Source organism: Mesoplodon bidens (assembly GCF_964165515.1).
Source record: "Mesoplodon bidens genome assembly, chromosome: 3".
Taxonomy (NCBI): Eukaryota; Metazoa; Chordata; class Mammalia; order Artiodactyla; family Ziphiidae; genus Mesoplodon; species Mesoplodon bidens.
Window position 1 is genome coordinate 55,995,248 of NC_138178.1, and position 27,778 is coordinate 56,023,025.

A 27,778-nucleotide genomic window follows, 5' to 3' on the forward strand; every position below is an offset into this window, starting at 1 on the left:
CTTTCTGATGTGTCAGGGTCATTTGTTAATAGGGTATGTGTAAGTCAGGACCTGCCCGTGTTTTGCTTTATGTTATGGTGCTGGTTGTTACTATTGCTCTATTATTTTGTATGTTTTTGTTTGTCTGTTTGTTTTTACTGATTATAAATATTATATAAGTTCACTGTAGAAAATCTGTACTTCCCCTCCTTGAAGTAATCACTGTTAATAGTGATTTCCTGTTTTTCAATCTTTTCCTTTCTTTCTTTTTTTTTTTTTTTTTTTGTGGTACGCGGGCCTCTCACTGCTGTGGCCTCTCCTGTTGCGGCGCAAGGCTCCGGACGCGCAGGCTTAGCGGCCATGGCTCACGGGCCCAACCGCTCCGCGGCATGTGGGATCTTCCCAGATTGGGGCACGAACCCGTGTCCCCTGCATCGGCAGGCGGACTCTCAACCACTGCACCACCAGGGAAGCCCTCAATCTTTTCCTTTCTAATTTTTTTCACATTACGTAAGGGTAGTGGGTTGAATGATGCCCTCCACTCCACTTCCCCCTAGAAAATTATGTCCACATCCTAATCTCTGGAACCTGTGAACATGACCTTACTTGAAAAAGGAGTCTTAAGGATCTTGAGATGAGAATTTAGCCCATGGCACCACTGTTGCCCTAGTTTCCAGCTCCAAATCTAGTTATCCCTCCATGATAGATTATCCAGGTAGCTCCTAAGTCCAATGACAAATATGCTTAGAAGAGACACACAGAGGAGACACACAGAAGAGGAGAAAGCAATGTGGCCATGGAGGCAGAGACTGGAGTGATGTGGCCACAAGTCAAGGAATGCCAACAGCCACCAACAGCTGGAAGAGGAAAAGAACAGATTCTCCCCTAGAGCCTTGGGAGGAAGCACGGTCCTGCCAGATCCCAGGCTTCTGGTCTCAAGAACTGTGAAAGAGTAAATTTCTGTTTTGCCAATTTCGTGGTAATTTGTTGAGGCAGCCCTAGGAAAATAATACAACAATACATGAATAAATGGATTTAATTAATTCAAACAATACAGGATTATGTGAAGTAAAAAGGGTGAAAGTCTCTTACATGCCACACAAATCCCTCTGTGTTCCCCATGAGTAGTAACTGTTTGGTAATAACCCTTCTAGGCCTTTTCCTATGCCTGTCACACACACACCCACAGACACACACAGAGGCATATGCACATAAATATAATTATACGTCTTTTTTTAAATAAATGATAGCATGGTATTCTGCTATTTGCTCTTTTTAAAATTCAATATTTCTGGGGGATATTTGCATGTCTGTACATAAAGATCTGCCTTCTGCTTCAAAATGACTGCAGTATATTCTATGAACATAGCCTATGTCATTGTTTTCAATGATTCTAAGCTTAGTAACAATATTACAATGATAAATCAAAGTTGACTCTATTCACTTGGCTACAACTGAACTTATTTCCCCCCTTTTCAATCTACACATTAAATATATATATATATATATATAGAGAGAGAGAGAGAGAGAGAGATAGAGAGAGAGAGTGTGTGTATGTGAGAGAGAAAGAGAGAGATATTAGTACTGTTCACCAAATATTTCTGGCTGTCTTCTGCCCTTGGAATTGGATGTGACCAAGTGACTTGCTTTGGCTAGTGATATGTGAGCAGAAATCACTAGTGTCATTTCCAACTGGAATCTTTAAGAGTGTGTCCACAATTTGTCTCATTCTTCTTCCCCTGCAGAGCAATTGCAGAAGCACTAAAGGGAGCCTCCATCAGCCTATGTCTCTTGGTAAGGATGACACAAAGTGGAGAGACAGGGAATTCCCTGGAGGTCCAGTGGTTAGGACTCCATGCTTTCACTGCCGAGGACATGGGTTCCATCCCTGGTCAGGGAACTAAGATCCCACAAGCCGCATGGTGTGGCCAAAACAAACAAACAAACATTTGACACCCCAGAGTGGAGGGACATATAGTGTGAGCAAGAAATAACCTTTGTTGTTTTAAATCACTGAGATTTGAGGGTTGTTCATTGCTGCAGCACAACACAGCTAATCATAACTGATTTTACATATATAATATATATGTGATATATACATTATATATCATATATACGTATCATATTATTTAAAATATATATACATTTATATATTTTTATATATTCATATATATATATATATATATATATATATATATATATATATATATATCCTACCCTTCTAAAATTGGAGAAAGCTTAAAACAAGTAGTTTGAAAGAAGAATGTGTGGTTTATTACAGCCTGCTCAGTATTAATCAACAATACAATTAACAATACACTTTTTACTTCCCATTTAGTTATTTATCATTTTTACACTTTCACTAAGATGATGAACTTAATGCCAGTGGAAATGAAACACCATGCTATCAATATCAGGCATATCTGGACTTCCCTGGTGGCGCAGTGGTTAAGAATCCGCCTGTCAATGCAGGGGACACCAGTTCGAGCCCTGGTCCGGGAGGATCCCACGTGCCGTGGAGCAACTGGGCCCATGCACCACAACTACTGAGCCTGTGCTCTAGAGCCTGTGAGCCACAACTACTGAGCCCATGTGCCACAACTAAGGAAGCCCTAGGGCCCGTGCTTTGCAACAAGAGAAGCTGCCGCAACTAGAGGAAGCTCGTGCACAGCAACAAAGACCAAACGCAGCCAAAAATAAAAAGATAAATAAATAAATAAATTTATAAAAAAAATATCAGGCATATCACGCTGGCCATAAGTAAACAAATATGTTGTGTGGATATGTGGGCCCGTGGACTTGTTTTTTTAATCTCTAAATGCCACTATGCTCTGCATCTATTAATGAGGCTGTAGGTTTCAGGTTATTTTCTTTGGTTTAATGTACATTTGAAATAACAGTGCTCTGCGGGCTCAAAGAACAGCCCTTCTCTCTTGCTTCTGGATGGGGGATTGGCAGGTGCTGTTTGCATTAGGGAGTGAGGAAGTGCTTTTCTCTGATCAAGTGATGCCTCAAGCTGATTAAAGAACGTTGTTTGTAGAACTGGAAGGGGATCAAAATGCCTTCAATGCTCCAAGTCAGAAAAGACAAGGTCTTGAAGGCTAATATGGTGAATATAACAAGAGCCTTATGGTTTAAATGAAAGACATCGAAGAGCCAAGCCTTTTCTCTCCCGGGAGAAGAATATTTTTTAATGATATCTCTTAAATTGTCAGATTTAATAGAAAAAAATGAGAAGAAAACCCTCCTGCTTTCCCCCACCCAAACACTGCAATCAGAGAAGTTTCCTTAATCATGGCTCTGACCCCATCACAATTCTACACGGAAGATGGGCTACAAATACTGGCAGCCTCCCACTTTCCTGGGTTTGATGACGGCAGTCAGCGACACAATGAATGACGCCTCTGATGATGATGATATTTTAAATTTAAAATTCAAATATTCAAAAATGCCAAGGCAACCTATCACCTGTCACAGTGGGATTTTAAGAGAGGATCTTAATCTGGGGGATACAGCATCACTCCTCTGTAGCAACTAAGGGGTAAAACAAAAGGAGATGGGCTTCCCTGGTGGCGCAGTGGTTGAGAGTCCGCCTGCCAATGCAGGGGACACGGGTTCGTGCCCTGGTCCGGGAAGATCCCACATGCCACGGAGCGGCTGGGCCCGTGAGCCATGGCCGCTGAGCCTGTGCGTCTGGAGCCTGTGCTCCACAACAGGAGAGGTCACAGCAGTGAGAGGCCCGTGTACCGCAAAAAAAAAAAAATATATATATATATATATATATATAACTTATTGAGTTCAAATGTTTGTTATAAAGCGTTATTATGGTAGTGCTATGGTCTGAATGTTTGTGTCCCCCCAAAATTCATATGTTGCAATCCTAACCCCCAAAGGTGATAGTATTAGTAGGTGGGGCCTTTGGGAGTTGCTCAAGTCATGAGGTGGAACCCTCATGAATGGAATTAGTGCCTTATAAAAGAGGCTCCAGAGAGACCCCTAGCCCTTTCTGCCATATGAGGATTCCATAAGAAATCTGAAACCCAGAAGAGGACCCTCACCCAACTATGTTGCCACTGTGATCTCCAACTTCCAGACTCCAGAACTGTGAGAAATAAATTTCTGTTTTTTATAGACTACCCAGTCTGTAGTATTTTGTTATAGCAGCCTGAACAGACTAATAAAGGTAGGCAGGCTTCTAAGATGGTCTCAGGATTCCTGTGCCCCAGTGTACACACGCCTTCCCCAGGTTACTCAGTTAAACACTGATCTAGGTGCTGCTGTGAAGGGATTCTGCAAATACAATTAAATTCTCAAATCAGCTGACCTTAATTTAAAATAGAAGATTATCCTCAGTGGCCCTTAAAGGAACTGGGTTCTCCAGGTGAAAGAGATTTTGAAGTGTGAAAGGGCCTACGGAGGGGCCACATGGCAAGGAACTGCGAGTGGCCTCCTAACATCCAGCCCATCTTTAGAGCCCTGCCTAATATCCAGCAAGAAAAGAGGGGCCAGGGTCCTACAGCTGCAAGGAACTGAATTCTGCCAACAACTATGTGAGCTTGAAAGAAGACCCCAAGCTTTAGAAGGGAATCAGCCCAGCTGACACATTGATTTCAGTCTTGTGAGACCCTGAGCCAAGAACTTAATTTGGCCATGCCCCGGCTTCTGACTCCAGAAACTGAGGTAATGAATGAGTGTTTGAAGCTGCTAAGTTTATGGTAATTCATTATGCAGCAAAAGAAACCTAATACAAACAGATATAGGCCTTGCTCTGGCCTAAAATGTAAAGAAAGTTAAGTATAATGTAATTTTAACTTTTGGCCCTCATTCTTCTTCCTTTAGAACAAGATAACAAATGTGTAGTTTAACATGCCTTTGGATTATTAAGTAATTAAATTTAAAGTTTAAAATCTAATATTTTGTTTATATTTATCCAAAACCTGGAGGATTTCCTAGAGGTTAGGATTATTACTAAGTACTCCTTATTCTCTTTTCCATTTTTTCCCCCAACATTTCTACCGTAATTATTAGGTTTTAGAATTCAAAGTTTATCATTGTAAGATATAAAATGGAATTCACTTTCCCAAGTTCAAACATACGCAGTAACAAAATAGTAAAATAAACAGGAAAACTCCTTGTAATGCATTCATCCAATGAAATAACTCTACACCATGACTGGTATTTCACTGGTAATAATAATCCTACAAGATGAATGAAAACAATTTCATCAAATAACACCAATACAAAAAAATTAAAATGACAAATAGTAACGTTCCTATATTTGAATCATAAATGGCTATCCACATAACTGAATTTTCTTTTAGTCTGCTTCAAGACTTAAAGGATTTTCTTTTTCTTTTCTGTATTAATCATTGAAGCTTAGTTTCTAATTAATTTTGGAGCATCTGGATCTTTGAGCTCCTTGGATGAAGGTATTGTTTAATGCTAAGGTAATTTGCTGGTTTGTTTTTTGTCTCAAATAATTGGTTGCATTTTAATGGAACATATGAAAGGCCAAATTTCAACAGCTCAGATACCAGCGCAGGAGGTACTTTAGCCGAAGCACCCTCCCCGCAAACAAAAATCAATGAAACAGCGCCCCTTTGTGGTAGAAGGGCAAAATTATCGGTACGTTAACAGTACAGTAAAAAACTTGGTGAGATACGATTGGTAAGCACAAAATAATTTTCTCTTTTAAAAAAATTAGAAAGAGTTAAGTAGAACATTTTAGAGTAATCATTGCAAAGTGGATTATGGGGATTCACAGGGTGTTTAGAAAGCCAAACGGGAGTCATTGTACCTGCCGGGAAAAGTGAAAATCAAGGATTAACAGCCTTTAACAGATAGGAAATTAAATTATCCCTAACACAAGTAGCAGAGCAACCTCAGCAGCAGTTTGTCCTCCAATGACTCTTCCACTGAGATGGAGCACAAATGAAAGTAAGCTGATTCTTCAGATAAATGGGATAATGTTAGACATTTACATGACCCTTTAGAGTCATTGACTCGTTAATACTGATACTCAGCAACATCTGTTTTGCTAGCTGTATTTTATAATTGAAATCACTAAGGCCCAGGGAAGTTAGGAAAGTAGTAGGGTCAGTATTTGAAACCCATTGTTTCCAATTCCCTAAACTAAAATAACTGGGTTTATCCAATGGTCCACTACATAGAATGTACCCCATTCTGTACCTGGCTGTTGACCAGCTGAAAGGTGGCAAGGCTGGGTCATTACTGCCTGGACTCCGTAACCAAACTGCTTGGGTTCCAAGTCTTGCTTGAGTGTGTAGCCTGAGGCAATTATTCAATCCTCCTGTACTTTGGTCTCCTTGCCTGCAAAATGAAATTGGTAACAGTATTACAGTCCAGGCATTGTTTTGAGGATTAAATGAGAAAACACAGGAAAAGTGCTTAGAGCAGGGCCTGGCACCTAGTAAAAGCTTGAGAAACATTAGCGGTAAGTAGTTGATGCTGCATAGATTGACAAGCTCTTCAAAAAGTTGCCAACTTTGCATTATATTTAAAGACTTCTAGGATGCATATCAGATATCAGCAATGGTAAATTACTTGGGAGAAGTAGACTTTGCATGCAAGCAGAACTTCACCGTTTTTACTTGGCGTCCTTCAGAATTGTTGGAATGTGTGGCAACAAGCAGGTTAATAAATAAAGACAAAATATTTCAAAGCCTGCTTCAGTAATCCCCTCTAGCCCTTGGAGCTCACCGTCCAAAATTCCTTTTATATACTTAACCTCCCTGCCCTCTTAGCTCTTTGTAAAGATGCCCCACCCTCTCTGGGCTAACCCTTGGATGAGTCCTTTTAATAATCCAGTGGTTGCTGATGTCTGCACTCCCAGGGCGCCTCTGCACAAAAGGCAGGCAAACACTACAAACTCCTGCAGCATAAACACTCAGGTGTTCAGCCTGAAGGAGACTGCAGTCAGGCACCAGGTAAACCAGACCATAATCAGAGATTTCTATCAGCAAGAGAGCACTACAAGCTGTCATAGCATTATGCTATCTGGGCACCAGGTTGTCCATCTGCGCTCGGACTGACAAGGAAACGGAAAACTGCAAAGGAAGCAGGCCACCAAGCATCCTTCCCAGTGTGGCACTGAAATTTAGAACTGCTGGAGAATCCTGGAGCAGTTTCATCAGGACTTTTAATATCCAGTGAGGAGTTTTTAAACAAATAGGCAAGTCTTCGGCAAGTTCCTTAATCTCCTTTGTAAAGTGGGCATGTAGTCATTAGGGGAACACAGCTGCTATAAGAAAAGTTTATTCCTCCCCTGCAAAAGACCCCTGTGGATGCTCCTGAGTAGGCAAGGCAGGGCTGTGCTCTGCACAGTTCTTCAGGGAATTATGAACAATTCCCTGAAGAACTGCACAGTTGGTGCGAGGGGTTGGTGTATGTGCTGTCTGACATGCAGGCTTCCAAGATCCCCTGGGCTTTGGCATCCATTCAGGAACAGGAAAGAGCAATATCCATGGGAGGTTTTTAAGGGTCAGGCCTGGAAAGGGTGCCATTCCAGTCCGTGGCCACACCTATCTATGTGCAAGGGAGGCTAGGAAATGTGTTGCACCTGTGCCCAGAGGAAAAAAGGACATGGATTTGGTTAACAGAGAGCCAGTCTCTGCCACAAGAAATCACATGTAGACCAGCACTGTAAAAAGAGGTGAGACCAGAGTGGGCCGAGCTGGAGTCGTCATAGATACAAGCGCTGAGTTGATGGTAGAGCCAACTGACTTAGGGCTAAGGGGTCTGAGTTAAGGACACACAAGGAGTCACCAGTGCTGCTCACCAAAGGGTCTCAGCACACTGCCTTCAAGCCAGGAGGGAGTAGCCGCACTACGCAACATAAGCACCCCACCCCACACTTTTTCGACCTTGGATGTGTTTTCAGGTGACTAGCTCTGGCCAATAGGCAGAAGCAACATGTATCACTTCTGGACTGAGCTTTTAATTGCCGATATGGGCTGTCTCGAGGGCTCCCTTCCCTCTGCCAATGAACAGCAAAGAGTGTTCCATTGAGGACTGGCTCCATCAGCCTGGGCCCTGGAGAAAGGATACAGAATGGATCCTACAGGTACCCACGCAACATCTTGTTTTAGGTCACGGGTATTTTTGAAGTTGTATATTACTGCAGCATAACCTAGTTTATTCTGACTGATAGAGAAACATATTTGTATCTACAAACGAATCAACAAAAAGGCATTCTTGTCCATTTTAGATCATCAGCTCCAAGAACTAAGGGAGCATGCTTTTGAGAACATAATTTGTACATTATTGCTGCCATGCAAGCAAAAGAAGTGCTTACTGGGCCTTGGATTATTTTAAATACTGATGACATCAACTTTCAACAGGCCCCAGACATACTCTCGACCTTAAAAGATCATTAGTCCCAATTTAGAGAAAGTTTAAAGTTACAAAATGCTAAAGAGAGATGTTAAGGACATATAATCAGAAGTAAAAGAAAAATGAAAATGGGAGAGCTTTGGAGGGAATCATGGGCAGCTGTTAGAAGCATTTTTATGTAGGGGTCAAATCCTGTTGCTTGTCTGTCCTCTGGGGTCTCTAGAACTGACCTCCTGCACTTTTGGTTGCCTTATGGGCCCTCCTAGTGCTCTGGTCTGTGGACCAGCACTGTAATGTTCACCTAACTTGTGAAATTCTGTCTCAGATCTCACTCATACCGTCCCACACTGCAGATAACTTGACATTAAAATGCAGTGAGGGGAGTTCCCTGGTGGCCCAGTGGTTAAGAATCTGCCTGCCAGTGCAGGGGACACGGGTTCGATCCCTGGGCCAGGAAGATCCCACATGCCATGGAACAACTAAGTCCATGCTCCACAACTACTGAGCCTGTGCTCTAGAGCCCGTGAGCCACAACTACTGAGCCCGTGTGCTGCAATTACTGAAGCCCACGCGCCTAGAGCCCAAGCTCTGCAACGAGAAGCCCATGCACTGCAACAAAGAGTAGCCCCCGCTCGCCGCAATCAGAGAAAGCCCACACGCAGCAACGAAGACCCAATGCAGCCAAAAATAAATAAATTTATATTTTAAAAAATGCAATGAGTGAGGGAACATGACTTTTTAATATGTTCCCCTTGAGTAAGTGATCAAACAGGATACTCTAGTTCTGCTCACTTTAGCATAACAGGAAGCGCCAATGTTCCCAGCCAGCTGGTTGAGCTTCCTTAACCATTGCTCAACAAGTTGACTATAAACTCCTTGGATACAAGAGCTATATTTTATTCATCTGTGAATAGCATGGTAATTAGTGAAGAGCCTGTTTTGGATTCAGCCAGATTCTGGCTTGAATATTGATTCCATCATTTAATAACTGTGTAATCTTGGACACTTAGCCTCTGTAATCCTGTTTCATCGTCTGTAAAACTGGGATAATAGTGCCTGACTCCACTGACTTGTTGAGGAAATTAAATGTGACACTTCTTTGTAAAGCTCCTGATGCAGCTCAAAAGTCTTTGTTGAGAGCTTGGAGGAACGGTGGCTTCCATCCAGCCAAGAGTATGATCTCAGAAGAGACTGTGTTACTCTCTATCAAATTTAAAGGAAAATTCCTTTGCCAGAGGCTGCAAACGCCATCATGTTGAGGTTGAATAGATAATGTTTACCTCAAAGGAAGAGATTAGTTTCCATTTTATCTGCACTGTTTGAATTTTTATATGGATTAAAAATACAAGAAATTAAAAATAAATACAGCTTTTTAAAGGGGAAAAAATGTTGGGCTGGCAGGGGTGCTGGCTTATTTGCTGGCTCTTTTAGCTCTTTCAGTGATAGCAAGAGCAACAAACAGAACATACTAATAATTGTCTATATTAATAAAAACACTAATAATTATCCATATTAATAAGGCAGCCTCATTCCCATATGAACCTGGGGATAGAAACAAAGTACAGTAATCCTTCAGAGTTGCACCAAACCTTCGCAAGACTTTAAACTAGCTTCCATGTACAGACGGTTCCGAATTCCCATGGTTCCACTTACAATTTTTGGACTTTGCCATGGTGTGAAAGTGATACCCACCTGGAATTTTTTCTTTTCCGGTCTAGCGTTACTCTCGCGTGATGCTGAGCAAGGGGGCAAGTCCCAGCTCCCAGACAGCACAGGGTAAACAACCGATACGCTTGCAACCATTCTGTTTTTCACTTTCAGTACAGTGTTCAATAAATTACATGATCTCAACACTGTCATAAAATAGGCTTTGTGTTAGATGATTCTGCCCAACTGTAGACCAATGTAAGTGTTCTGAGCAGATTTAAGGTAGGCTGGGTTAAGCTGTGATGTTGGGTAGGTTAGCTGTGTTAAATAAATTTTCAACTTAGATGGGTTTATCAGGACGTAACCCCATCGTTAAGCGGAGGAAGACCTGTATTATGGTTGTCTCCCTTAAGTCTTTTGCGTGGTTTCCACCCCTCCCAGGCAATTCCACCCCCAGGCAATTGTAGGGAGGGGAGAAACTGAGGCGGGGTTGGGGGGAGACTGTGGGCCCAGCTGCAGCGCCCACACCGCCGGCCTCCTGCTGCTCTCAACCCCGGGACGCGGGCCGTTACGGCGATTTCGGTGCGGAGCCCGGAGCGTTCAGGCCGCCGCCAGGAGGTCCCACCGGCCGGGAGCTCCGCGGAAACCAGGCCGAGGGGGCGGGCCCGAAGCCTCGGCCTCGCCTCCGCCCGCGCCGCGCTGCGCCCGCCGCTTCCCAGCCGCTTGCTCCGGGCGGCCTCGCGGGGCCCGGAGCTCTTCCCCGGGGAGCGCCACCAGCATGCTGCAGAAGCGGGAGAAGGTGCTGCTCCTGAGGACCTTCCAGGGCCGGACGCTGCGGATCGTGCGGGAGCACTACTTGCGGCCCAGCGTGCCCTGCAACAGCCCGCTGTGCCCGCAGCCCGTCGTCTGCCGCAACGGTCAGGGCAGGGGGTGGAGGCTGGGGAGGGTGGGCAGACAAGGACCGGCGGGAGCGGGGCGGCCCGGGCGGGCGTCAGGGCGGCGGCGCCGGGGTAGAGCGTCGGCCGTGAGGCGGAAGGGCGCGTCCCAGAGGCGGAGCGCGAGGCCGTGGTGGCGCCGAGTCTGAGGCCCCCAGGCCTCCGCCAGCCTCCAGGCATCACCTCAGGCCCGGCTGCAGGTTGGGCGCGAGGGGCCGGTGGCTTCCGAGCCGCAGAGAGCTGGGCCACGGCTCCGCTGTCGCTCCGACTCCCGACTGCTCTGCCCAGGGAAACGGAAGGGTCGAGAGGGAGGCGCCCCCGCAGCGCAGAGGCCGCGGTTTGGGGCTTTCCGAGGGGCCTGGGGGCGCTGGAGCGTCCTGCCCCCAGGCTCGCCGCGGTGAAATCCGGAGGACCCGATCTGTGGGCCCTGCAGTGCGAGCCGGGCGCGCGGAGCTGACGTTCTGCCCCTCCTCGTTGTACATTTCTTTGCTTTGCTCCCTGCCAGCACCTAGGCCTCAGACATTTATCCAGTGGAGAACCCTCTTGACTGTAGGATTTGTGGATCATCTGGGCCCTCATTGTACAGGAAGGTCATGGGGAAATTGGATTTGGGTTGGCTGCCCACTACACCTTCCTCCACTTGATTTCTGGGCTGCTGGGGTGGCCGACTTAACGATGGTTACTGGTTCTCTTCCCTATGGTGGGAGAGGAGCGTGGTGGTCCTTTTCAGCGAATATTTGGGATCCTCAGCTTACGGTTAAGGTGAACATTTCAATTACAGCTTGACTAACCAGCTCCGAGACGCGGGCTAGGTGGAAATGCCACCACCGCCCCTGCTTGCACTGAGCACCTTTTCTAGTCAGTTCAGTCTTTTTGGCCCTTGGAGACCTTTTTTTTTTTTTTTTTTTTTTTTTGCGGTATGCGGGCCTCTCACTGTTGTGGCCTCCCCCGCTGCGGAGCACAAGCTCCGGACGCACAGGCCCAGCGGCCATGGCCCACAGGCCCAGCCGCTCCGCGACACGTGTGATCCTCCCGGACCGGGCACGAACCCGTGTCCCCTGCAACGGCAGGCGGACTCTCAACCACTGCGCCACCAGGGAAGCCCCCTTGGGGACTTTTGAACACGTTCACAAGCTTGAGACACAACCGACTTGAAATGGCTGGGCATAAACAAGTGGTTAACGTGTATTTGGGGAGCCCCACTGGAATGTGAGTGTAGGTCAATGGGTTAACAATATATAGTTAAGTTGTGCTGAAGATTTGCTTGTTTTTTTTTTTTTTTGATTTGCTTGTTTTTGTGTTTTTTTTTTAAATCTGTCATCTTTTACATTACTGGCAACACCATAAACCACGTTATGCTTTTATTATCCCAGCTTCAGAAAAATGAAGGTGCTGAATTTACCTGAACGTTGGGCCTCTACCAAAGTAGATTTGTCTTGTCTTTTAAAAACTACACAGTGTAGTTAAGATTGGAAGTTGTTCTGCACACTGGGGCACCGTGACATTGAAATCATATTAAACTAAGTTTGCAAACGTTGTCTAATCTCTTCTGTTTTGAATTATGCTTCAGATGGGAAACTCTTGTCTAGTGACGTGACTCATTACATGATCCCAGATTGGAAAGTCGTTCAAGATTACCTCGAGATCCTTGAGTTTCCTGAATTGAAGGGAATTATTTTCATGCAAACGGCTTGTCAAGCTGTGCAGCATCAAAGAGGCCGGAGGTATCTGTTTTGCATTATTTATTTATTTATGGTGCGGATTTTTTTTTCCCCCCCTTTAGAAAAGGTTCTTTGTTGGAGAGAAAGGGGAGGAATTCATTATTTTCGTAGGAAAGGACTTTTTGAACTAATTTGGCATTCTCTTTGCCAGTGAGGAATGCAGTAACATTATATTTCCGCTTCAACACCTGGCCAAAAGACCTGACTGCAGATCAATAAACTGCAGTGTCCCCAGGATGTGGGTATTTAAGATTCTTGGCTTTTGGTTTGCATTTTTATAGTAGCAGAGCTATTGCCTATATCATGTTGAAGACTGCATGTTATTTAATCTTCTTATTTATAGATATATTGTTTCAGAAACTTACATTTTTTTCTCCTTGGGAAAAAGAAAGTATTTTAAAATTTGAGGCTCCTTTATTGTGGAGGCAAGTTGTACTTGTGGTGATTTATTCAATGAAACCAGAATTAACTTGTTTTATTTTTAGATTACTAGTATAACCACCAACCATAGGAATTGTATTTGCTAAACAAAGAATTTCTGATTGAAATCAGTCTAAAATGCTTGCCTTGTACCTAAATGAAGAACAGTTGTTCACCTTTTAAACAAATACTCTATGAATGGTTTTGCTTCCTTTACATTGGGAAAAGATTTGTGATTTGAACTTGAAGACTGTATGGAAACAGCATATTAGAATTATATACCCAACCTCTTAACACCACAAGTTAGGCAGAAATTATGTGTTTATTCTTTTTCAAATGTTGTGGGTTCTTCAGACCTCGGTAGTAAAAGATGAAGTGTGTTTATTTGTATATGAAAATGATAAGTTGTTCTTATTATATGCTCAGTTCAAAAAAATATGCATTAACTAGGTTGTGTGCAGGTTTTTCAGATAGAATATTTTTATATGAGCTTGAAGTTGATTTTGTTCAGACACAAAGATATAGATGTTTATACACATCCAGGTTTAAATGCTGCTCCAGGTGTCGTATTTCAATTTCTGCTACTAAAATCAATTTGTTGTTATCATGTGGGTTGCTAACACACTGCTGAGCCTTTTCAACTAATGTTTTCTAAAATATTTTTAATATTAAGGATTGTTTTAAAAATCAATTCCTGGGACATTCAAAAGCAAAGAATTGGAATTTAAATGTCTTTTTTTCCTGAACATTTCAAAAGTAGTTAACTTGATGAAAAACGATTGGTTTTCCATTGCTTTACCGTGTCTCTGAATGCACTAAACGTGAAAACAAAAGCTGAGGAGCTATGGAACAGGCCCACAGGATAATACTCTGGTTTTGCCATTGGTGAGCACTTTTCGAGTTCCTAGTTCCAGGCCTTCTGGAGTACAAAAAGAAGTCTTGTTCCCTCTCTCAACAAACTTGTTGTCTTGTTGGGATTAAATGCAAGAAGCAGGAAGGTAATTATGACATACCTTGGACACATGTAAGATAATTTAATGTGGACTATGCAAAGTGCAGAAGTAAACATGGGGTGTGGGGATTTAAAAAGCCCTCTGAAGGAAATAGGTTTGAGACTGGTCTTAATGCAGGGAAATGAACTTGATTGATGAAGAGGAACAAGAGGCAGGAAAAGGAATCAGCGTGTTTGGGACTTCGAGCTTTCTTTACCTGTTAAGCGACCAGCAGGTGTATTCAGGTTGAAACACCTAAAGGACCACAATTACCTAAGCCCTGGAAAGTGTCATATATTAAAAGCTAACTTTAAAGTTGATGATAGCCATTCAATATGTAAGCTCCAGGAGATTTGCTTGATTAATTTGGCCTTCATAAGTGTTATTCATAAGTCATTTGAGTTTTTGTATTTAACCAAAGGTGGCCTAGCAGAGGCTCTCTGGTGCTTTGCTTCATTTAATGTTGGAAAACATTTTGTTTTTCAGTTCTTCCTCCGAGATTTTTGAGATGCTGATAAATAATTCATTCTATTTTATATGCTTTTAGGAATATTATTGGTTAGGAAAGGTTTGTCAGGTGAAAATACCTAGTTTGGTCTAGTGTCTGGTAGAAGGATGCCTTGCTTTCTCCTTTTGACCCCCTCCTGAATGCCTTCTGTATAGCTTGAATCTCAGTTTCTTAGTACATAACATAAGACTGGAATCAAAATATGATAGTTGGAGAGGATCTAAGAGGTCCACGTGATCCCCATCCTACATCAGTGTCACTCAGCATGAGTAATGTAGTCGACTTTGTTTCTAGAAGAAAAAAATTCTTATGGATACCCAGTGTTAATTTGAATTAATTTATTGTATTGTTACTTAAATATGTTTCAACATAAATCTAGGCATAAATCCTCATACCTAAGTGCTTAATGCAACCCTAAACCCAAATCAGACCTTCAAACTAAACAAGGCTACAAATGAATATTAATTTAATGTGACCAGTGACATTATTTTACTGACATGAAATCACCAGAGTTGGGTTTAATACTAGAAAGACACAGCCTCTATGGCTACAGGCATAAGCTCTATATTTAATATGATTTTGTAGTTTGATTTCAATAATATCAATGCAGGAAAATGCCTGTCCTCATAAGTATATTATATAAAACAGTATGAAAAATGTCAAGTTTTTGATCAGGATAATCACACATTCTGCTATCTAACAATCCTCAAGTGCTTATTTACTGAGGGCTCATGTGATATCCCTGTAAGGCTGACCTGGCACTGCCTTCAGTCATGTGTTCAGGTGTTCATCTGTGTATCTACAAATATTTATTGAGAGGCTCTATGTTCCAGAAACTGTGCTAGCACTGAGCATACAGTGGTGAGCAAAAGCAGACACGCTCTTGAGGGGGAGACAGGAGGTAATTGATAACAAGAGAAACAGATGGAGAAGTGAGCTGTGACAGGCATGCTGAGGGAGGGGTGCTGGGCTCAGGAGAGCCCAGACTAGGCAAGGAGGAAAGGCTTTCCTGAGTGAGATGCATGTGCTGAGCTCTAAGGAATGAGTGTGAGGAAACCAGGCAAAGAAAAGAGAAAAGCTTTCCAGGCGAGGAAACTGCTGTGCAAGGCCATGGGGAGAGAGAACGTGGAGAATGAGGGAGGAGAGAGCCCTGGATTGGACTAAGGTAGGCCCCCATGGGCCTCAGGGATGTGGTGAAGCGTTTTAAGTAGGGGGGGATAACATGATCAGATTCCTGTTTTTAAAGGATTACTAGGCTAGTGAAGAAGAGGCTTGGAGAAAAGAAGAGGCACTTGCTTTAGTTCACGTGAGAGATGTTGGTAGCTTAGAGATGGAGAGAGAAATAGACATTTCTAAAAGCTGTTGAGTAGGTAAGATCCATAGAACTTCCTAAGTATATAACAAAGCGAGTTGAAAATATGTCCACACAAAAACTTGTGCGTGAATGTTTGTTCATAACAACTCTATTCATTATAGCCCAAAATGGAAACAACCCAAATGTCCATCAACTGATAATGGTTACACAAAATGTGGTTTAACCATACAATGAAATATTATTCAGCCATAACAAGGCATGAAGTACTGATACATGCTACAACATGGATGAACCTTGAAATTATTATGCTAAGTGAAAGAATCCAGCCCCCACCACACACACACAAAAATCATACATTGTATGATTCTGTGTATATGAAATGCCCAGAATAGGTAAATCCAAGAGACAGAAAGTAGATTAGTGGTTGCCAGGGGCTAAGGGTCAGAGGGAATGAGGAGTGACTGCTTAATGGGTATAAGTTTCTTTTGGGGGCTGACAAAAGTGGAGTTAGATAGTGGTGATGGTTGCATAATGCTGTGACTACACTAAAAACCATTGAATTCTACATCTTAAAAGGGTGAATTTTATGGTATGTGAATCATATCTCAATAAAGCTATTTTTTTTTTTTAATGTTTATTTATTTATTTATTTATGTTGGCTGCTCGGGGTCTTAGTTGGGGCATGTGGGATCTAGTTCCCTGACCAGGGATCAAACCCAGGCCCACTGCACTGGGAGTTCAGAGTCTTAACCACTGGACCACCAGGGAATTGCCACTGGTTTTTTTTGTTGTTTTTTGTTTTTAATCTATAGGACTTAGTAATGGATTTAGATAAGTGAGATAAGGGAGAAGGTGATGTCAAGGATGACACTAAGGTTTCTGGCTTATGTAACTGAATAAAGAGGGGGAACACTGGAGAAGGTCAGGGGTGGGAGGTTGTGAGTTTGAGGTGTCTTGAGGCTTCCAAGAGGGCAGGCACTGACACCAACTGGCATTGCAGCCTGAAGCCTGGTCCAAAATATACTCCATTAAAAATGTTTTAAGAATATCACCTAATATAAATGGAAATAGAAACTTCTGAAATTCTTGGAGAAAACTCAAGGACCTCTGAATTTAAGTCTAGGAGACCCTACCTGGGTTCTGCAAAAACTGAAGAAATGCAACATTGAGTACAGGACTCACTTCCTTGTACCTCTCGCCACTGGTTGTGGGACACCCACTTCTAATCCCCAGAGAGTGTAGTCAGCAGGGGGAAGGGATGTTGCATCTGAAGGTAAGATCACCATTGAATAAAAATAGTAAAAAAAAAAAAAAAAAAAAAAAAAAAATCAATCTAGAGGAGGTAAGTTTTGCTGTCCCCCTAAGAAATTGTCTGAAATGTTTAGATAATGGAGATTTCGAAAACACTTTAGCCAGACCAGGGAAACTAGGGTTTTTCTGTAAGCCTGGAATTTTTAAAACTTCAGGTAATTTTATTGTACTTGACTATCTGGAACTGTTGTCCTGTCATTCAGGCCAGACTTGTTCAAGGCACCATGATGTTCTTTGCTGGCTCCATGCAGAATACTCATATATCTAATTCCATCATATGCACCACCAACCCTAACTAGCAAAAAATACGACTGTGTTGTATGGATGCACTATTAAATTATAACCGTAAGCCCACATGCCTACAAGAAAACCCGACTGTCACACTCAGAGTGATTCACTGTTTGTTTCCTGCTTTCACCATTAATATTCTTATGCCATTTGTTCATTTGTTTTATCTGGCTGATAGGTAGCTGACAAATGGAAGCACACACTAAAAGTCTAAGGAAAATATATGGGAGTGAAACTTAAAATTGAGAAAATTCTTTTTGTTAAGTGATATATTTTTCTAAACATTGGCAAGGATTGTCATTACTTTCATTTGGTGGTAAAGCCCCTGGGTCTGGCTTGTGGAGCATCAGTATTTGGAGAGGACAGGATTCGAGAAGCCCCAGGTTTAAAGTACAGGTGTGCTGACCAATGCAGTGATGTATGTGAAGCCTAGCAAAAGAGTAACTGGGCTCTGAAAATGTCAGTTTGTCCCAGGACATTTTTATCTCATATTTGGATCACTGTTGTCACAAAGGGTTGTGAGTTCATGGATTCATTTGGAAAACAGTTATTGAGCGACTGCCGTGGGTTAAGTACTAGAGATACAAGGAGGAAGCCTACTGTCTGCTTTCTTGAGCTTTCTGTCCCCTCTCTCTCCTCCTTTGGGCCCTTTGTCTACCTAACTCTTACCCATCCTTCAGGTCTGTTGCCTCCTCCTGGGTGCCTTCCTCATCCCTCCCATGTTCCTGTCACACCTTGTACTTTTCCTTTCATGGCACTCATCCCACTGAAATGGGTGGTTCTATTTTTTTGTTTGTTTTATTTTGTTATGATGATTAGTGTAGCTATTTTTCTAATTGTGGTAAAAATATATAACATAAAATGTGCCATTTTAACCATATCTAAGTGTACAATTTGATGGCATTGAGTACATTACACTGTTGTGCAACCCATCTCCAGAACTTTTTTCATCTTCCCAAACTGAAACTCTACACCCATTAAGTACTCATTCCCCATTTCCCCCTCCCCCAGACCCCTGGCAACCACTGTCCCACTTTCTATCTCCAGGTATTAGCTACTCAAAGAAACTCCTATGAGTGGACTCATACAATACTTGTCCTTCTGTGACTGACTGGCTTATTTCACTCAGCATAATGTCTTCAATGTTCATCCGTGTTGAGGATATGTCAGAACCTCCCTTTTAAGGCTGAATAATATTCCACGGTATGTATATACCACATTTTGTTTATCCATCCATCCCCCGATGGACACTTGGACTGCTTCCACCTTTTAGCTAATATGAATAATGTTGCTCTGAACATGGGTGTACAAATATCTCTTTGAGACCCTCTTTTCAGTTCTTTGGGGTCTATACCCAGAAATGGATTGCTGGATCATATGGTAGTTCTAGTTTTGACTTTTTTTTGAGGGATGGATGGTTGTGTTGCATTCACCATGAGCAGGACCACGCAGACCAAGGGCAGCATCGGGAATGTCTGGGTGTGTCCCCTGAGGGCACTCAGTGGAGCACAGAGGAGGAAGTTTGTAAACAAACACCTGCACTGGGTTCAGGTGCTTTATTAGGGGTGTGGATAAAGGGAGCAAAAACTGGAAAGGAACTGGAAAAATAGGCAATATTTTTTCAGTGTTTTCTCTGAAATAATAAATTTCAGATGTTTATAAAGCTTCTTCTAGAATCTTTTATTGCTTAACCAAAAAAGTGCTCATTTAAAAAAATTCATGCATGACAGAAATGCATAAAGCAGAAAGTGAAAGTCCTTGCCTTACCCTCCTGCAGGGACGACCCTGTTAGCACGGTGATGAAGACTCTTGTATGCATATTCTAAGAGGTTTTGAAAAATGATTTTAAGTGTATCTTTGTGAAAGTGGGAAAATTACAAATTTAATGTGTTCTAGGCATTTCTGCGGGTGGGGAGGCAGCTTTTATTTACACAAGTGGAATTCTGTTAAGGAAAGCTGCCATTCACAGAAATGAAACTGAATCCCTTTGTTTATTAGGACATTTTGTAAGTTGTAGTTACTTGATGATTCTTTTTTTTTTTTTTTTTTTTTTTTTTTTTGCGGTACGTGGGCCTCTCACTGCTGTGGCCTCTCCCGCTGCGGAGCACAGGCTCCAGACAGGCAGGCCCAGCGGCCATGGATCACAGGCCCAGCCGCTCCGCGGAATGTGGGATCTTCCCGGACCGGGGCACGAACCCACGTCCCCTGCATCGGCAGGCGGACTCTCAACCACTGCGCCACCAGGGAAGCCCCTTGATGATTCTTTTTAAGGTGGCTCAAAATTAGAATTACTAAGAAAGTAAAATCAGTGTTTCTTGTTTTCTGATGAAGTGTTGAGATGACACAGATACTGGTAGTTAACATTTATTTAGAGAGGATAAGTTAGAGAGTTCTGCCTTTGCTTTCATGAAAAGACTCATTTTTAAAAAAATCTGTGGCGGCAGCCTGGAGGTGGGAATGGAAGGGCACAAATATTATTATGTTAAATGCCAATTATCTACCTTGGATAATTTATATGTTAATTTAACATCTATCAATCCATTTTTAAATAAACAATTGACTTCCTTTAAGATAATTGTGAATATTATGTATTTCACATTATCTAGACAATTGAAAAGCACCTTCTTAGGAACTGACCCCTGTGAGACTTCATATTTTATTTTTTTTGGCTAAGATTATTGGAAAGATCTCCTGATGGGTTCTGAAAAACCTAGGGGCAGGACAGGAATAAAGATGCAGACATAGAGAATGGACTTGAGGACACGGGGACGGGGAAGGGTAAGCTGGGACGAAGTGAGAGAGTGGCATGGACATATATACACTATCAAATGTAAACTAGATAGCTAGTGGGAAGCAGCCACATAGCACAGGGACATCAGCTTGGTGCTTTGTGACCACCTAGAGGGGTGGGATAGGGAGGGTGGCAGGGAGACGCAAGAGGGAGGAGATATGGGGATATATGTATATGTATAGCTGATTCACTTTGTTATAAAGCAGAAACTAACACACCATTGAAAAGCAATTATACTCCATTAAAGATGTTAAAAAAAAATTGAACATCTCTCTTCCATTGTACAAGGGATTAGAAAAATTGTTTAGAAAAATTGTATGTCCTAGTTTGATAGAGCTACCTGTTCACACTGTGTGTTAAACATAATTATTTTAAAACATAAAAAAAAAAAAATCTCCTGATGGGGAAAAACCTTAAAACTTTCTGTTAGTTGTCTGATAGATGAAGCTAGCCTTCATTCATGTAAACGATGTGGCTGTATCAATAAAGTTCACAGATAAATTCCCGAACTTACCGTACATGTTCTTTTCTAGGGCTGCCAGCAAAAAGTAAAACATATTAATGTCTAACACCATTTACAGAACAAAGTGAGTTACAAAAATAAAGCACTAAACTCTGCTTGCCTCATTGTCCTTTGTGAGCCTTTGACGAAGGGGCTGTGTGGGGCAGGGTTGTATAATTACATAATAAATAGCCAGAAAGGGAGAGGGGAGTACAGGAGTTTAACTGATCCACAAACTAACTAATGAGGCCCTGCTCCAGCACATTCTAGCAGGCAAAATGGAGAAACAGCAGCCCAAGAACGCAGCACACGTTAAGGCCAATGTAAATAAGTGTTTCTCAGGTTTTAAACAATCAATCTTTTGCTCTAAAATACCTCATCTTTTCTGAACCTTAGCAAGAGGTGGCAGGAGATGAGTACCTGCTAGATTAGATTTACTTTTCTCCTCTGTGTCACAGACAGTATAACAAATTGCGAAATCTCCTGAAGGACGCGCGTCATGATTGTGTTCTCTTCGCTAATGAATTCCAGCAGTCCTGCTATCTCCCTCGGGAAAGAGGGGAGTCCATGGAGAAGTGGCAGAGCAGGTATGGCCCTGAATAGCTGGGTTTTCACACAATCATCTTTAATTTCTTTATCATTGGTTATTTGGGAGTTGATCTAAATAGTATGGCGGAACAAACCAACAATTTTTCTGGAACCGTGATTAATACTGAAATGCTTAATGTGTCAATATTCTAGATGTGTCATTTGAATACATATATTTTAGAAATTGTAATTAAGGAGCTATAGGTGCCCAGAGTAAGTTTGCCCCAGACCTCTAAAGGCTAGTAGGATCATTCATTCCAGTGATCCAAAAGTCATACATAGCTTTAATGCTGTGTGAGTGCACGTGTGCATGCGTGTGTGTGTGTGTGTGTGTGTGTGTGTGTGAGAGAGAGAGAGAGAGAAAGAGAGAGAGAGAGAAAGAGAGCGGCAGGGACACGTCCTACTTTTAAGCTAAAATCATCTCACTTTTTCTGGTATAGGTTGCTTTAATAGCCCAACCAGTCTTATTAAACTGAAACTGGTAGGTTAATTCTTGTAAAGCTGTTTTAGGAAGTGTGGTGTCCTAATTGAGATCCACCTAAAAGCAGAACCTGAAGCAAGGATTTGGGAGGTGAGTTGTTTTATGTGAGAAGCAATTCCCAGAAGCAGGAGTGGGGAGAGTGACACAGAGAAGGAGGGGAAGCAGTGAAGGATGTATTACTGCTGAGGGAAACTGAGGCTCAGTCCTCTGGGAACCTCTAAGAAGCCATGCAGAGTGTGCCTCAGAAGTCACCTCCAAGGGTGGAGGCGAGGGCATTTAGTTAGTTACCCCTTTAGCTGAGGGCCATTCCCCAGGGGTGTTAACTCCAGTCAGTGGGCCATTGATGAGGGATGGAACTGCCACGCAGCTGCAGCTAAAGTCAGAGGTGGGCTTAGGGTACAGGTGCGAGGCACCCATAGCCTCTGCTTCAGTCTTCTGTAGAAGGCAGAAGAGACCTTAAGCTTTAAAATAGCTTATCCATACAAAACATTTACGTCATCTTCTTCCTTATAATTCTTTATCTGTATAGCCATTAAATATTTAAATTCTCTAAAGCAAAATAAGCACTGATATATACTGAGTCCTTAATAGAACCCAAGTTCCCACCAGCAAGGGAAAGCAAATCTTTCCCTAGATTGGGTCATATGTGAGTACTCACACTTACTAACTACACAGCCTCGCACAGAGTCAGTACTCGGTGAATTTTTTTTTTAATTCTAGAACTAAAGGAACCTTACATAGCATCTTAATTTGCAGAAAGGGAAACATATGCCTACAGAAATTGACTCTCTGAGTTGATCCACTTCATTGGACACATGATCCTTTTTGAATACATGTCCCCAGACCTAGACTCCATTTTCCAATTCGGATTCTTTTCAGGAAGATTTTCAGACATTTCATATTGGTGGTGCCATATTGGACTTTGTCTTTATTGGATTATGATCTTCAGCTACTTGCATCCTAGTTTTTCTCTTAGCCAAAGACTTGTTTCTTCATCTTTTAAGCCTCTCACAATTTAGCTTATCATCCCTGCGGTGCTGTGTGGCTCGTCCCTCCAATTAAAATGTGTTAAAAGGTGGCAGAGCCTCACGGTTGCTAGGCCATATTAAGAAATGAAAACGGGGCGCAGTGGTTGAGAGTCCGCCTGCCGATGCAGGGAACACGGGTTCGTGCCCTGGTCTGGGAAGATCCCACATGCCGTGGAGCGGCTGGGCCCGTGAGCCATGGCCGCTGACCCTGCGCGTCCGGGGCCTGTGCTCCGCAACAGGAGAGGCCACAACAGTGAGAGGCCCGCGTACCGCAAAAAAAAAAAAAGAAATGAAAGCGGTTTCTGTGGTGGTTGGATGTCTTAGAGAAGAAGAGATGTCAAGCACTTTCTGATTCATCTTTGTATCCCCCAGTGTACCCCACCCAGGGCATGTTTCTAATGGGTGCTCAGGAAGTATTTGTTGAATGAATGAATGAATGATTGTCTATATAAACCAAAGGATAAAAGATTAAAAGCCAGGTGTGAAGTTCTGAACAAGAGCTTGGGTTTGTCTGCCTCAGGAGGGCTCACGTGCCTCTTGCTTTCTAGGAGCATCTACAATGCAGCCACTTGGTACTATCACCACTGCCAAGACAGGATGCCAATCATTATGGTGACAGAAGATGAAGAGGCAATTCAGCAGTATGGAAGTGAAACGGAAGGAGTGTTTGTGATTTCCTTCAAGGTATTTCCAGCTGGTGTGTCTATATAAGTATGTGTGTGTGTGTGAGTGTGTGTGTCTGCGTGTGTTCATTTCCAAAGTAGTGCCCATGAGGCTCTAGATGGCTTTGGCAGTACAGAAAAGGGAAAATAAAGAATGAAGGAAGACTTTAAGAAGTTCCATGTCTTCATCACTCTCCAACTAATTAATCTTGAGTTTGCCAAATTTGGGCAAACTCCCTGTGACTGTAAGGCCTCCAGTATCCAAGACTGCAGCCCAATAAACTCTGGTTCATAGTAAACTCATGTTTATAGTTATAATAATAATACTAGTAGTAATGATGATGATGATAGGTTGAATCTGATAAAACTGCCAATATTCTGTTGTTTTTGACTTAAAAAACGGCTGTTCTACATGGTTCCATCTAAGAATAATACCCAGCGTTGATCTATGCCAGGCACTGTTCTGAGTGTATTATTTCATTTAATTCTTGCAACAACCCTATGAGGCAGGGGTTATAATCCCCATTTTATTGGTGAGGAAGCTAAGGCACAGAAAAGCTAAGCAACTTGCCCAGAGTCACGGGGAGAAAGTGCTGGAAGTGGATTAGAGCCCAGGCAGTCTGACTCCAGCGCTCTGAACCACCATGCTGCCTCCCAGACTGTCTTTCTGAATATGCACAAGACATAGGTTTTGTTTTTTAACATCTTTATTGGAGTATAATTGCTCTACAATGGTGTGTTAGTTTCTGCTTTATAACAAAGTGAATCAGCTATACGTATACATATATCCCCATATCTCCTCCCTCTTGCGTCTCCCTCCCACCCTCCCTATCCCACCTCTCTAGGGAGTCACAAAGCACTGAGCTGATCTCCCTGTGCTATGCGGCTGCTTCCCACTAGCTGTCTGTTTTACATTTGGTAGTGTATATATGTCCATGCCACTCTCTCACTTCGTCCCAGCTTACCCTTCCCCGTCCCCATGTCCTCAAGTCCATTCTCTATGTCTGCATCTTTATTCCTGTCCTGCCCCTAGGTTCTTCAGAACCATTTTTTTTTTTAGATTCCATATATATGTGTTAGCATACGGTATTTGTGTTTCTCTTTCTGACTTCACTCTGTATGACATACTCTAGGTCCATCCACCTCACTACAAATAACTCAATTTCGTTCCTTTTTATGGCTGAGTAATATTCCATTGTATATATGTGCCACATCTTCTTTATGCATTCATCTGTTGATGGACACTTAGGTTGCTTCCATGACCTGGCTATTGTAAATAGTGCTGCAGTGAACATTGGGGTGCATGTGTCTTTTTGAATTATGGTTTTCTCAGGGTATATGCCCAGTAGTGGGATTGCTGGATTGTATGGTTGTTCTATTTTTAGTTTTTTAAGGAACCTCCACACTGTATTCCATAGTGGCTGTATCAATTTACATTCCCACCAGCAGTACAAGAGGGTTCCCTTTTCTCCACACCCTCTCCCAAAACATAGTTTTAAAGGCCAGTCTTATTTGTCCACTGTTCCTCACTCTTCTCTACTGGTGACCATGGGTGGGTGTCAGTACGGGTAAAGGAAGGGGTGATATGTGATACTACTTATGTGAAAGCTGTTGGACCACCTTGGTGTACATGTAACAGATAGAGGCAGCATTATCAGTGACAGTTTTTTGAGCTGTCTTAAGGACACAGTTCTCCTATTTCTTAGGTACCTTTTCAGAGAGTAGGATGCCTGTTAATCTCTAAATAGATTACTGATCTCAAAACAAAAAAACAAAAAATAGATTACTGGTCTCTTCTGCCTGCCCAGTTGGTCAGTCAGTTTCCAATGGTTGATATTGTTTTTTGATTCAGAAACTAGACTAAGGCCCTCCATTACCCCTGTCAGTTTACAGAAAGTCTAGTTGTATTTTGAATTGTAGATCCTGTGAGGGTTCCCATGTGCATGTATTGCTAAAGATTTGCCAATAGAATTTTCTTGCCCTGCTATAAAAAAGTGTTCTGGCATGCCAGAGAATTCCAGGGGCGCTGGATATTAATGGCAGTGTCACTTATTTTTTCTGTTGCAATACATCATGTCTTGTTCCTGCAGAGGACAGTTGACTAAAATTATATTTTTCTACTTTTTATGAAAATTACTTTTCTCCGTAGTCTGGCAGCATCATACAGTTTGATTTTGTATAGCATTTCCTAAGCAAACTGTGTGACCGAGAGCTTCACAGAGGTGTATGATAGCAGAAAAAAAGAGATGCTATGAAGTTCAGATGAGCAGGAAGCCCAGAATTTTCTGTGGAGACTTGAAGGTAGATGGGGAAGAGTGAGGACAATAAATCCGTCTTGAAGAGTTGGTTCGTAGGGGCAAAACTGTGGTGTTGATGAGTGATTAGTGACCATAGCATTGCAGTGATGTTAGCACAGACAGAACTTCTGGAAGGACTAGAGGAAGAAAGGAAGCAGTTTGAACAAGACCCTGAAATTAGTGGGAGAAGTGCTGGAGTTGACAATAAGGATAATTGACTTCATTTTAGTTTGAGAAAAGAGAATGGGCCAGCCTCTACTTTAGGCTTAAAGTTGAGTTAAAATCATACATAAGTTTGATTTTATTTAGTGAGAGTTCACCATGCGAGGGCATGTATTCTGGACACAGGAAGTAGATGGAGCACAGTCAGCCTCACCACACCAGCCCCCTGTGGGTGGTCGCCTTGGTGTCTTGTCTAGGGCCTCTCTGAAAGTTACACCAAGAAGTGCAATAATATTCAATAATGTTCTACTTGGAGGGGACCATGACACTTGTTTCAGAATTATGTTTCGTACTGGGTTGTCACATTGACAGAGCATCAAGTGTCCGCACATGAAAAGTGTGACTACATCTGTATAGTCACAAAAGAAGACACAGTCCTTGGGGAGTTTATGAGGCTGGAAAGCCTAACACCAAAGAACAGAAACATCTTTCCCTTTCTCTGCTCATCCAAGATTGCCAGGGGGTTTGGGGAGGGGAGACACTTCCTTATTACACTTTACTCCTTGCCACTTTTTGCCTGCTTATTTAGGTTTCTTATAAATTTCAGCTATTTCAGGGTGAAAAAAAAAGAGACAGTGCACACGTTGGAGCTTTTCCTCTCCATTCACCGTGGGCCGTTATCTGCAGCAGTGAGATACGTGTAAAGATAGGCATCCCGGCCGTGTGCACGTACATGCATGTGTGTGGAGAGAGAGGGAGATTTGAAAGTGCAGAGTAATCAGGGAGGTAGAAGCGTTCCACAGTAGGAATGGCCTCCCTGGGTTCCTTTGGCAAGGCTGCAGGGATTAGTGAGATGGTAGAAATGAACTGGTAACATGAGCCTTGGGAGGGTAATGGTCATGTAACACTTCTTCAAAACTGCATGCCAGCAGTTCCTGTTCAGGATTTTTTGTAATGCTGCTATAACAAAGAATCATTACCTTCTGACCATGTTTCTCTTGTGCCTTTATTAAATGCAGAATTACCTGGACAATTTTTGGCCTGATTTAAAGGCCGCCCACGAGCTTTGTGAGTCTATCCTTCAGTCTCGACAAGAAAGAGAGAATGAGAGTCAGGAGAGCCATGGGAAGGAGTACCCAGAACATCTACCCCTGGAAGTGTTAGAAGCCGGCATTAAGTCTGGGCGCTACATCCAGGTGAGGGTGGTAATGGGGAATCGGCGCCGGGATCAGCCAGTGTGTTTCCTTCTCTTTACTTGCCTCCTGTCACAGGCCTCTGATTTCAAAGGCTATCAATAAGACAGGCCTGAGTAGGCCAGGGCTGTCAATGTTCAAGGTGATGTGGGAGTCTCCTCTGTAGACAGTGCCCTCCGGTTTGGACCTACTCTCTACTGTTCTTTTTTTTTTTTTTTTTTTTTTAATTAATTTTATTTTTGGCTCTGTTGGGTCCTTGTTGCTGTGTGTGGGCTATCTCTAGTTGTGATGAGCGGGGGCTACTCTTCATTGCCGTGCGCGGGCTTCTCACTGCAGTGGCTTCTCTTGTTGCAGAGCACAGGCTCTAGGCACACGGGCTTCAGTAGTTGTGGCACGTGGGCTCAGTAGTTGTGGCTCACGGGCTCTAGAGCGTAAGCTCAGTAGCTGCGGCACACAGGCTTAGTTGCTCCGCAGCATGTGGAATCTTACTGGACCAGGGCTCGAACCCGTGTCCCCTGCATTGACAGGCGGATTCTTAACCACTGCGCCACCAGGGAAGTCCCTCTAGTGTTCTTAATTAGGTTACATACCAAGCATTACACAAGT

At 42.8% G+C, this 27,778-nt stretch overlaps 1 protein-coding gene across 8 annotated transcripts in view; it reads left to right on the forward strand.

Moving 5' to 3' along the window:
- The first annotated feature begins 10,108 nt into the window (after positions 1 to 10,108).
- The window catches only part of DIS3L (DIS3 like exosome 3'-5' exoribonuclease), a 35,848-nt gene continuing 18,178 nt past the window's right edge, over positions 10,109 to 27,778 (forward strand). The window contains exons 1-5 of one of the 8 annotated variants that reach the window (XM_081228772.1): positions 10,109 to 10,236; positions 12,484 to 12,637; positions 21,220 to 21,348; positions 23,407 to 23,542; positions 26,999 to 27,175. In XM_081228772.1, coding sequence (XP_081084898.1) covers positions 12,519 to 12,637; positions 21,220 to 21,348; positions 23,407 to 23,542; positions 26,999 to 27,175 — 561 coding nt within the window. In that variant the 5' untranslated portion in view covers positions 10,109 to 10,236; positions 12,484 to 12,518. The other 7 variants (XM_081228768.1, XM_081228767.1, XM_081228773.1 and 4 more) reach the window with 7 other exon arrangements.